This window comes from Mytilus trossulus, chromosome 1 (genome assembly GCF_036588685.1).
Source record: "Mytilus trossulus isolate FHL-02 chromosome 1, PNRI_Mtr1.1.1.hap1, whole genome shotgun sequence".
Classification (NCBI taxonomy): Eukaryota; Metazoa; Mollusca; class Bivalvia; order Mytilida; family Mytilidae; genus Mytilus; species Mytilus trossulus.
This window is the reverse complement of record NC_086373.1, coordinates 80,847,265-80,859,834: the sequence shown is the minus strand read 5'-3', so window position 1 is coordinate 80,859,834 and position 12,570 is coordinate 80,847,265. Positions and strand designations below refer to the sequence as shown.

The window sequence follows — 12,570 nt, the reverse complement described above, 5'->3', positions numbered from 1 at the left end:
CAAGGGAAAACGAAGCATAAACACAGGATTTTCATTTTAATCAGATTGTATTCTTTAATCAAATATTGTAAAATAAACATTTTAAAGATGCTTAATTATAAAGTCTAATCAACAAGATATTTTTGCTTCAAAATACACATTTAAATCATCGGGCTCTGTTCCTTAGGGACCAGGAGTCATCATATCTTTCGCGAGGATACGTTCCTTAGTTTTAGTCCTTGTGTAGTCAGGAGTCATACTACAGGAGCCTCGTTGCCCCACATAACTCAAAGGGAGAAAAGTCCATAAGATGAACACTAGAGTCGAACGATAAAAATAAAATGTAGCCCAAATCCCGTGTTTTACCGATGTAGATGATATCTCTTTAAAGCTTTAGTTTATATTAAATATCTGTATTTCTATAAACAAAAAATCGTAATTAAATATAAAGAACATCTTTTTGCATCGTAAATCGTTTCAAATATACCAATCTTGTATTAACCTATCTATGTTATAGGCGATTTAAACATAAACACATTACTTTTTCAGTAAAATTTTATTAAATGTATTGCCTTTACAGATACATATTGTCATTTTTTCGTTGCAAAGTAGAGAGTTTCTTCCGAATTTTGTCTTATGACTTAAATGTCTTAGATGTCCAGTAACCGTCTAGATCGACTAGATTGAAGCAGAATGGAAAGTGAAATCGAAAACAATATGATCAAAGTGGAAAATACGAACAATTAACAAAACAAAACATAAATATGTAATCCATGCCTTTATTCAATTCTTTACGACCTGACGCGCAATATATTAGTAGCGTTTACCGCTGAAAACATGGTAATTTAAAGCATTGTTTTCAAAATTATCAGGTCTCGTTTGTTAAAATTTTTCTTACAGCAAAAATTGATCGTTAGATATACTGAATGTTTAGAACTAACGTGTAGTTTTTTCTCGTAAGATTTATTTTTTGTGTGCAATGAGTCGATAAATAATTTACAGAAAAAACGTCACATATCGCTTTTTTCGGTCAATGTACAGCATCCAACACGGGAGCCTTGGCTCACACCGAACAACAAGCTATAAAGGGCCCCAAAATTACTAGTGTAAAACCATTCAAACTGGAAAACCAACGGTCTAATCGATAAAAAAAAAAGAGAAACGAGAAACACGTATAAATTACATAATCAAACGGCAGCTACTATACATCAGATTCCTGACATAGGACAGGTGCAAACATTTGCAGCGGGATTAAACGTTTAAATGGTACCAAACCTTCTCCCCTTTTCTGAAACAATAGCATAACATCACAACATAGACAAACACACGATAAAATATCAATTGGCAGGCTTAACTCAATCAAAAAACGTAAATTAACACACTACGAACGAATAAATTTTATCTGCGATATCTGAATGCAAATGCATATTAGCATCAAACATAAATGTTGATAATGAGAATAATGCATCGTGTTTCTTGCTCCTGCAACTCCATTAAAAGTAAAACATTGCAACAAATTCATCTTCTCATGTTTAATTTAAAAGCCAATGAACGTACGGAAATGTACTAATTTTCCAACAAATAAACTTGATTCTAACATGTGACAGTCTGTCTATGTTTATATATGTTTATTTTGATTATAAGGTATATTACAACTAGATATAGGAGTATAAAGAGTTAAATTGCAGGTTTTGTTATTATCTAAATAGTCTCATTCCAATATCAGTAAAAATATAAGAAATAAGAGAGTTCAGGATAAATAAAACATTTTTTATATACTTAATGATACCTTTGTTACGTGTTACACATCCATTTCGTATATTTTCTTTTTCAATCAACCTATTGTATACAACGTTCCGTTAAATTCTTCTGTTTATGTTACTTATCACATTTGACTAATTGCATCATGCAATGAAAGCCTGTCAGTGAATTATGTAAAAGAACTGACAGAACAAGTATGACAGAAACGGTTTATTGTTAATTATGTAATTTTCGCGGTTTTTCTGCACGTATCAAATTGATCTTATAAATAATTGACGCCATTTCGATTATGATGAAAACATAATGCTTTCATTTTTAAACAAAATAACTATTATTTTTGTTAAGAAGATACAAATTGAATCTCTGTGATGTTCAAAACATGAGGTTTTGTCAGATAAGGATTTTTCTTCAAGAAAATATAGAAATCTTAATAGAACTGATAGCTTCTATTTCCCAATCAATTCTTGTTTTGTTCCAGAATATTTTAGCTGCATAAATCTACAAGAACTAATAATTTGTTCACAGTTGTAGAAAATCTTGATATTTCTTATCGATTTAAAACTTGATATTCTTATACAAGTCATTGTCCTAACATGTTTCTTTTGTATCATAACAATCAAAGGCGGTCAATGTTTGAACAAGTGGAATAAAACAATTATACTTACAGGTAAAAGCCCACATAGAATTCTCACTATTGTCAACAGCCATGACAACAATGCGTTGACCTGATTCCTCTTCCATCTCTGCCATCGTTCAGATTTGTTTGTCTCTCTTTCTTAAATCCTTAAAATAAATATGATATTGTATCTGCAACTCCGACTCGAGAATGAATACGTTAATAGATCATCAAACCTACTAAATATTTTCACGACAATTGTGTCCTTAAAATTGCTAATTTCACAAATCGATGGCTATTAATTTCATAACCTGGCAGCGAAGGTGTATAATTGAAACAACTTTTCTGACAGACGATTCCAATCTCTCCGGAGGCATCTACAGAGATCAATACGACACGAGAGGTTCCAATAGTAAGACTCGATGAAATTCTTTTAGAATTAACTTCAGTTTCCATCCATAACGTAATGATAAAGTATTGACTTTACGGATCACCAATGCTTGCAAACTATTGGTTAGGAGAATGGTTCGTCTAAGCTTTGACAAAAAGGTGAACTTAGTACCATAATTGCAGAATTAGTCGTCGCTGAATTCTATAATGAGTTTCAATCTATATTATATAATGGTAAAACAGTGCAGCATATTACATTGATAAACTGCTTTCAATCAGTGTACAAATTGCAGTAATAAAAAAGATAAAAGATACAGTTTGATTTAAATAGTAAACGACTTTTTAAAAATAATCTTTTCATTGATATGTTCAATATTTTAAAAGAAGTGGTTAAGGAAACTTAAGTAAGTTTGACCCCTAACCATTATACATAAGGGACCGGTCAAAATTTCTTGATGCATGGGACCGGTGCAAAAGGAAAATTGTCTGAAATAATTCTCTTGATCCCATGGTTGCTGGCAGAATAAAAATATGCTTGTCCCATGCACTTTACCTAGTAAAAAAGTGTGTGTCCCATGTTAAAGCACAAAAACATGATCAAAGTTGTGGATATATTTCATGCTACACTGTATTTGGATAGCTGAAAAATAATGCTACTATGTGTGAACTGTATCTAGTTTGCTATTATAAAGTAAACAAAACAATACATAAGCATATGTTATTGCCAACACAGGAGCCCAAACAGATGACAATATGTTATTGATTATAATAAATGATACATGCAATATTAAACAATTAACATGTATGAAGTGTATGGTAGAATATATTTTTTCAAAAAAATTGCAGCTTAATTTAGAATCTGACTATTCTAAATTAACAGTGGGTAGGTAAATTTTCCAATTATTTGAATAGTCATACCAGAAGAAGTGAACGTCTCGAGACAGTTAAATTTTCAAATTTAAAACGAGAGGAATGTGAAAATAGCATCAAAATTAAAGAAGTGAACATCTCCAACTTCCACTTACAACAATATTGTATTTTAAACATTTTTTTAAAAGTGGGAAAAAAGTAACATTTACTATCTCAAAATATATGCAGCTTGATTGATTATATATTTATATCTGGGCTATTCAGAGCTTGTTGGGTGTGGGTTCCAGATTTGTTGTGACCTTTGAATGAATATTCCAATCATTTCTTTTGGTAGTATGCTACTGTATTTGTTAAATTTCCACAAACATTCTTTTTCTACAGCCAGTATGTATTATAAAAAAAAGAGTTTTCATTCTACAATGTCTGTTGAATTTGCATAATCATGATAATAACATTTATGATTAAGGTAGTTCAGGGGGTCATCACTGAACATCATTTCTGAGCATGTTAGATTTTTGTTTTATTTAAGGAATTATGGTCTACATGTACAAAATAAAACAGAAACATTAAAACAATTCATTTTGTTTAATTATAGTTGAAGTAGCTCTTTTAATTGCATGGCCATTTTCAAAATTTCTGTTTCAATCCAAGGGAGATAATTTGTATAGAAAGTACATGGAAATCACACATTTTGTCAATTTTCTTAAAAGTATGGCTGGTTTATACACCACATTTCTTTTTATTGAAACTTCTAAAGCATATGAAATGGAGATAAAAGTGATGTTTAATAGAAAAATACCTTATGTCAGGACAGACAACTCTGGTAAATGGGAGACAAGTCTGCTTTAATATGGGAGGACAGATTTATATTTGACAATCATGCTTTTTAGTGCAGAAACACTATCCATGAATTCGTTTTTTTTACATTTGTTAAACAGTTATACATGTAAAATATCTAATCAGATTTTTACATATTTTTTTAATTTTATATCAAAGTATTTTTTCATGTTTATTCTGTTTCAAAATTTGTTGTTGTTGCCTTCACTGTTCTTTAAATCTTGAAAATGAATTTGCTATGTTGTAACTGTTAAATTCACATTGTTAGATGTTCATGATGTTATTTTTGTTTGTTATAGATTTATCAAATATTTTTTTTTTTCATATACAGACATTGTTTCAAAAAGTTTATGTCCCATGCTTTCCAGTAAGGAAAAAGCATTGAGTCCCATTCCTGTAAACACTGCAAAAAGTGCTTGTCCCATTACAGTTTGCACCGGTCCCATGCATCAAGAAATTTTGACCGGTCCCTAATAGATGTGTGCAATCCATGCAAAAGCTAAATTAAGATGATATGTTCTTACATTTGTATTGACTCACGCAATTTTAAAGTTGCATTTGCATTAGTTTTTCTCATTCTTGATAATTTCTTCTTCTGATTAAAGAGTTCAAGTTGCTAATACACTAACCATGAGTACATTATTGGAAATAGTGTAAAACAAATAGTTGGTCTTGCTCCAATATCACAGCGACTTATGTAAACTCCTGTTAATTCTTTGATGTTAATGCTAGTTTGCAGTATACTTACTTTTTAAATACTAGAAATAAATCCCTCTTGATGTTAGTGTTGCATTCTCTGTAGATAGAATATGGACCGTCACTTAATTATATTCTCAACCCGATTCCTATTTTTTTTAATTACGTTTTTGTATGATAGAGGTTCAAAGTGTACTATTGGTATCGTGATTTTTAAATAGTTTGTTGGGTGCAATGTTTTGGTTAAAATTATGATATAGTGATGCAAATTGACTTTGATATGCATATATATCTGATCAAACAAGAAACTGAAAATGCACGTGCAAGGTGTTTTCACTTTAGATATTTTTTGACAGTATTTATTTTCATCATTTTACAGATATTTTACAGACGTATCTGTAAAAGTAGCCTGCCATTATAGAATATTTGATTTTCGTTATGATATAAAAGGAGTTCCTGATCACTTTGACAGATTGTCTTTAAAAAAAGTAATTTCTCAAAATATTACAGAAGTGAAATAAAGGCAACATCAGTAAACCGGTGATAGGAAAACGTAAATCGACAGAATGAGAGAAACAAATCTGGGTTGCAATTGTAAACCGAGAGGAAAGCATCAATTATAAGAGGAAATAAAGGCGACAGTAGTATACCGCTTTTCGGAAACAACAGAAACACTGAAGTGTAACAAGTAACCTAACGACAATGTAACACACACAGAAACGAACTTTAAGATAACAATTGACATTTCTTGACTTGGTACAGGACATGTTTAGAAAAATTGTAGGGTGAACCTGGTTTTGTGGCTTGCAAAACCTCGTGCTTTATTGCAATGTTAAATATGGCTATTGTTATATTATAGTTCGTTTCTGTGTATGTTACATTTTATTCAAATGCAATCATTTTGTATCCATGATTCTGATTGGATGACAGTTAGCGTAAATTTCTCTATCTCCTTGTCTGTAACTAAGGAAGCCGACATTTTGAATTGCTGTATGTATTGACATGTAATTTCTACAATAATAAGCAAAAAAACTCACATGTAGCACACTTTTTTACATTCTAAAGCGACACAGAAGCCAGAAAACGCCCGGTGTTTATGTTTGACGCCGGAAGCATACCTATGACGTCACCTAGTGTAGGGACCAAAGAAGATAATATCTTTTTTGCGGAATTTTCTTTAATGAAGATTTTACACTGACATAATGATTAAAATCTAATTATGAACTTGTTTTGCATTAGAATAGAGATAACTGTATTGTATTTGAAGCTTTTGCAGACGTCCATCGGTAGTTTTACTGTCGCAAATATCCGTAAACTAAATTTGCGACAGTAAAACTACCGATGGACATCCTTAAAGCTTCAAATACAATACAGTTATCTCTTAAATAGTGTGTTTCTGTTGTGTCGTAGTTCTCCTCTTATATTTGATGCGTTTCACTCAGTTTTAGTTTGTATCCCGGATTTATTTATTTTTTCTCAATCGATTTATGAATTTCGAACAGTGGTATACTACTGTTGCCTTTATATATAACACTAAAAGGACAATATTGCATGACAGGACTACAGAATAAATAAATACAAGAACAATCAGGACATTCAGGACAGACAAATACACAAATAAACAATACAATAATAGATTTCGACATAATTTTAGGTACCATGCTTAACTTTAATACACCAGACGCGCGTTTTATCTACATAAAACTCATCAGTGACGCTCATATATAATTAGTCAGGAAGCCAAACAAGTATAAAGTTAAAGAGCATGTATGACCCAAAATGCCAGTAAAACAAAAGTGAAACAGACCAAATTAAGAACGAAGTTGAAGAACGGTTAGCCACATACAGTTAATATAATGTATTCCTGTTTAGAACATTATAAATATTTCGAAAATTTTTAAGTATTGTACTATCTATGCATGTATATATACGAATAAGAGATAACGGTTGCACTTTAATTGAAATATTCAAAACACTGCAGAACTTATAAACACTATTAAAACATACAAACACAACATATCTGTCAATTTCCAAAATTGTTACAGACACATCCCACTTGAAGTGATAATAAACCTCATCAAAGATACGAAGTTTATAGGTTGCTACAAATTGGTTTACAATTTGATGTACGCCAGGTGTTAAGTTTACAAAACTAGTGAATCGAAATAACTGGTTCATTAATCAAACAAAAAATAATGTATCAAAATAATTATATTTATAAACTTCACAATGTTAAATCAATGTGAAAACCACGAAAAGGCAAACAACAATTACAAACAGGAAGCTAACGACACGACCCTCACAAAGTAACGGATGGACTTACGTATTTCGGCAGCGTTTAATGGTCTAAGCAGGTCCTTGCTCGTGCAAGTACATATTCGATAATAAAGCTCATTATGTAATCGAAGGGAACAGAATTGTGGTCACAAAAAGTGGAACAAATCCGATGTGATTATGATGTCTGAAAAAAACCGTACACCTTAACAAAGTCAGGAATATGACAGTTCTATCCATTATTCGTTTGATGTGTTTGAGCTTTTGTTTTTGGCCATTTTATTAGGGAATTTCCATTTTAAATATTCCTCTGCGTTCAGTATTTTTGTTATTTTACTTTTTTCGTAAGTATATTCTTTGTTAATTAAAGGGAATAAAAGTTTATTGTTGGCTTTACCCTTTATGTCCTTTTTATCAAAGAGCTTCTAACTTTTCTATGTTTTAATACATTTTTAGCTTTCAAGTATAAAGGTTTGAGTGTCCTGATGAAGGTTAATTCAGAAAAGCGATTCAGACTTATGAAATTATTAATGTTTTGTCTTTATTGTTTTATTTATCAAGAAAAGGGCTTCAGACACACGGAAATTACAAATCCTTTCCATAGATACAAAAAAGGTGAAGAAACACTCTAGAGAGACATTTGGAGATACCAGAGGGACATTTTGATAAGGTCTAGCACTGAAGGACTCGTTGGCAATTTTTAAAGAGCGGCCCTAGGTACGTCGAAAGAGCATCCTGTTCTATTAAGGCATGCTTCACGAGGCCTTCTTGTCAAAAAAAAACATATTTACAGATCTGACAACAACTCTGTTAACCAAAGATGTAAATTATGTCGCTAGTGGATTCAGACATAGATACATCGTATCGGTTAAACAATTTGTGATGGTGAGAGTCAAACTTATGAAGTGTCAATTAAGGTAGTCTCTGTTTAAGCAGTCTTTTTGTGATAAGCATACTTAAATATACACCAGCAAAATTACTGTGCCATATCTTTTGATTAAATCATAGTTTATAAGTTATTTTTGAAATTAAAAAATATAACATATCTTGTAAGATATCAGTTGAAACAAACTAGATAAGTTTGGAAATAAAAGGTGGCTTATAACTTTTTACTTATTTTGTATATTATTCATTATTTGACTCTGTAAACAATATCTTGATAAAATTCTCTATATATCTATACTTAGCGCAGAATCAGAGATATACATAATAATGGCTCATACAATATACAATTTTTTCTGGTATTTCGAATAGACAGAAAAATATTACTGTAATTTCTTATATTTTAACCATGAATTCCATTTTAAATCGGAGTACACCATGAAAAAACGTTATGTTATTATGTACATGAGCTGATAAACAAAAAAGGTCAGCAAATCAGAAGACACGATACATCCAAAATTATAACTTTACGTTCCACTACATGTTTGCTCTAACCGAAATTGAGTTACTTTTATATATATATATAGAAGATTTCATAGTTCTTAAAAGTCTGCATGAGATCATAATGGAACCTTGGAGAACGCATCTTTTAAATCGAAATTGAGATAAAGGATACAATTATTACAGTATTGTTAATGGTAATCCTCTTTAAATAAATGAAGAATTAAATTAATTCTGTCTCATGTATTGACTTATATCTAGAAATAAAGAATGGAGGTCGGTTGGATACAACGCTTTACGATAGTAGAGATGATTTGCAGCTTCCTAATTGTGAACATTCCTTTTCTACGTAGCAACATTTCCACAGCGCGTGTATATGGAGTATACATCCTCTAGTTAATACGATATACTAGGGCTTATTTTTACGGTTATGATTTCTTGATAGAGGATTGCTGCTTACAGAGGATCAATTTGTGAAGTTGAAATCATCCCTTCGTAAATTTTACGGACTTTATCCCGACTATGTTGACTGATATAGAATACCGTTTTTCACAGACAACGACTGATACGTCCCTATTATCGTATTAAAATGCCGATCCTTATTTACCTGAATGTGACTTACTGAATAAGACGTATCACAAAAGAAAGAGGAAATGTGTACCATTATGGGGCAGATGAGATAACCCCAGATTTCGGAAGGTTCCCGTTCTTTAGTTTCTATGTTGTGTTTTGTGTACTGTAGTTTGTTTTCTACTTTTTGTTTTGCCGTCTTATAGGTTAGAATGTCACTTTATTATCTGCTGCATCTCTTCTACGTAACAAAATTGACGTCAAGCGTCGTTTGAGAAATAATATATACCGAAAAAAGAGACAATTGCGATTCTCAGTTTGTTAACTTCCCATTTCTATGTAACATCATTCTAGTTGATATGTTCCCACTATTTGTGTTTCTTTTTTTATCTCGATAAAAGTTAGATGCTTGAAAGTTAGTTATCGAGTTGATTGCATCTCTTTAAAAGTTTCAAATATCCTCTACCTGTAGTGACATTCACGTCCAATTTTCATCAGTCGTAATATCATTGAATGCAACTTTTTAATTTAAGATATCAGTGTTTTGAGAGGAAAAAACATATCGAAGCAGGGGGAAAAGTTCCATTTACGAAGTACCAAGCTCCTGTCTGTTTACTGTTTTGAGATATCTATGTTCTCATATAGTGGCAGACATAACATTTTATTAAGTTAACTTAGTTTTAATCCTGATAGCGAGTACTTCGGCACTGACATGACAATAAAGATAATGTTTAATTGAAATTTGATGTTAAAAAATAGGAAATCATTTAAAATTACGTACAACATATACTTCCTTGCTTGGATATAGAAATGTTGTTGGTCTTTTCGAGTTTATTAATTTCTTCAATTACTAAATTAGATTTTAGATCTTCAAATATGCTGTCCTCGAGCATCACTGAAGAGATTATGATTGTTAAAATGTGCGTCTTTTGCAGTAAAGTGGTAACGTTTATTTTATTATTGTCATAATTAAGCCTTGTATCTTTGGTGATTATGATTGTCGAAATACGCGCCTGTTGCAGTAAAATTGGAACTGTTTATTTATTATTGTTATAATTAAGCCTCATAATTAAACTCATCATAGATACCAGGATCAAATCAAGTTCATGTTGAAAAGTACATTTCCTATGTGTTCGACAAAATAGAAAAAAATGTGATTATTTGTAATCAAACAAGTAATAAATAAAATTGAGAATGGGATCAAACAAGTAAAGCTATTTTGAAAGTGGGAATCATTTTTTCCAGCTGCATGTCTGCTGTTGAACTGTCCTTCAAACAAAAACAAATTTGAATATAAAATATAAAATTACAATTGGAAAATATAACAGTTTGAATTTCATTGGAGTTAAGTATTTTTGTGATTGTACTTTTTAAATTCTTCTATTGGTTTATATGCAAACATAACTAACATATTTTGTATTTGTGGGTGCATCTTAAATGATCAGGACACAGTTTCTTAAATATTCTACAAGAAAGACTGTTTATTAAGAAATTGAAAAAATCGAACTTAATCTAAAAACAATAAATATTAATTAAATGAAGCAACAAGTATATAATTCCTACCATCGGTTAAGGTGATTTATCAACAACCGCTTTATATGGTGTGAACACTTCAATAAATGACTTCAAATAGAACAATTATAAAAAGAAAATTAATGAGTGTTATTCAGACGACAGCCGATGAAAATCATAGACAGTATTACATGGATGATATTACGGATCATCAATCTTTTGTTTAATTCACTGAAGAAATAACAACGAATTGTCCTTGCAAAAATTTTGTTTGATTTGATTGACCTCGATATCTATATCGAAATTGTTTCAAAATATACGAATAATGCACCGAGAATCTGCAATTCGACTAGACATTGCCGGTGGAGATTTAATAATCAGGGATATATACATTCCAGTAGTCAGCATTTCAGTTTGTCGAGTTGATCCGCCTTGATACATTACTCGAACGATAAAGACCTAATCCTGAGGTTTCTTAATGAGAATGAATATATACCTGAAGTATCATTCAGCTTCGTGACATTTCCCTTTATAGATGATCTCCTATTATCTAATACGTAAAGTTGAACAGTAAAAGTCGATTGAGACTTTTATTTTAAAAATGAGACGAACAGAATACAAAACGCAACATAGAAAACAATCGACCGAACGTCTTAATCCCTACCACAATCCAGCGATAATCCCAGGTTCTTCTGAAGAAAATGCAGCTCCACACGATCCGCTCATCTTGATTCACATATAGCAATAAATAAATGTATCCTTAATCTTATCTATAGATATTGCATCTAATATTTGTTGTGATTGCAATGGAAGATATTATGACTTTGAAAACATTTCAATCGGATGATTTAATGAACAACAATATTTTTTTGGATAAGAGCATGAATCGACAAGAAATTTCAGCAGTTGGAATTCGAATTCTACGTTGTTACCATGCATCAATCAACTTTAATATTGCACATAAAAATGTGTATAAAAAGCCTATGGTATTTACTGATATTCTGAAATAAATAGTATAGCGATATTAAACTAATAGAATAGAAAATTTATAAAAAAAAAGATGTAAATTACATCTCAATGCCAAGCATCTGAACATGATGGAATCAAACTATTTTCGATATATAAAGGCAACAGTAGTATACCGCTGTTCAAAACTCATAAATCCAATGACAAAAAACAGAATCGGGGTAACAAACTAAAACCGAGGGAAACACATTAAATATAATAGGAGAACAACGAAACAACACCGAAACGCAACACACACAGAAACGGACCAAGCATCAGACAAATTCCCACGAGAATAACAACTATAACATCTAAACCAAATACATGAATTTGGGATAAACAAGTACCGTGCCACGTCTTATCTCAATATCTCAAAAATAAGAGAAAACAAACGACACAACATTCAAATGCAACACACACAGAAACGAATCTGTCCTATTGTATTCTTGTGACAATTTTCAAAACAGTAAAACACTGAAAACGTCCAACAACAATATGATAACTTAAACATACAAATGTAAGAGAACAATATGTTTGAAATAAACACCAAATAGTTAGAAGTGCTTGTGAAATCAATATAAATGAATTATCGTAACTTTAACTTGTGTTCGAAGATGTAAAGCGACTGTATGAATTAATCAAAATAAGAAAAAGATATTACTATGCTTGTCATTTTT

The 12,570-nt window shown here is 31.1% G+C and overlaps 1 protein-coding gene across 1 annotated transcript in view; it reads right to left on the bottom strand.

Annotated features, from left to right (window-relative positions):
- The window catches only part of LOC134686786 (universal stress protein YxiE-like), a 73,551-nt gene extending 70,728 nt beyond the window's left edge, over positions 1-2,823 (bottom strand). Inside the window, exon 1 of the mRNA XM_063546555.1 lies at positions 2,406-2,823. Within this exon, the coding sequence (XP_063402625.1) occupies positions 2,406-2,490 (85 nt within the window). The 5' untranslated portion in view covers positions 2,491-2,823. The remainder of the gene's footprint in view (positions 1-2,405) is intronic.
- Positions 2,824-12,570: the final 9,747 nt, after the last annotated feature.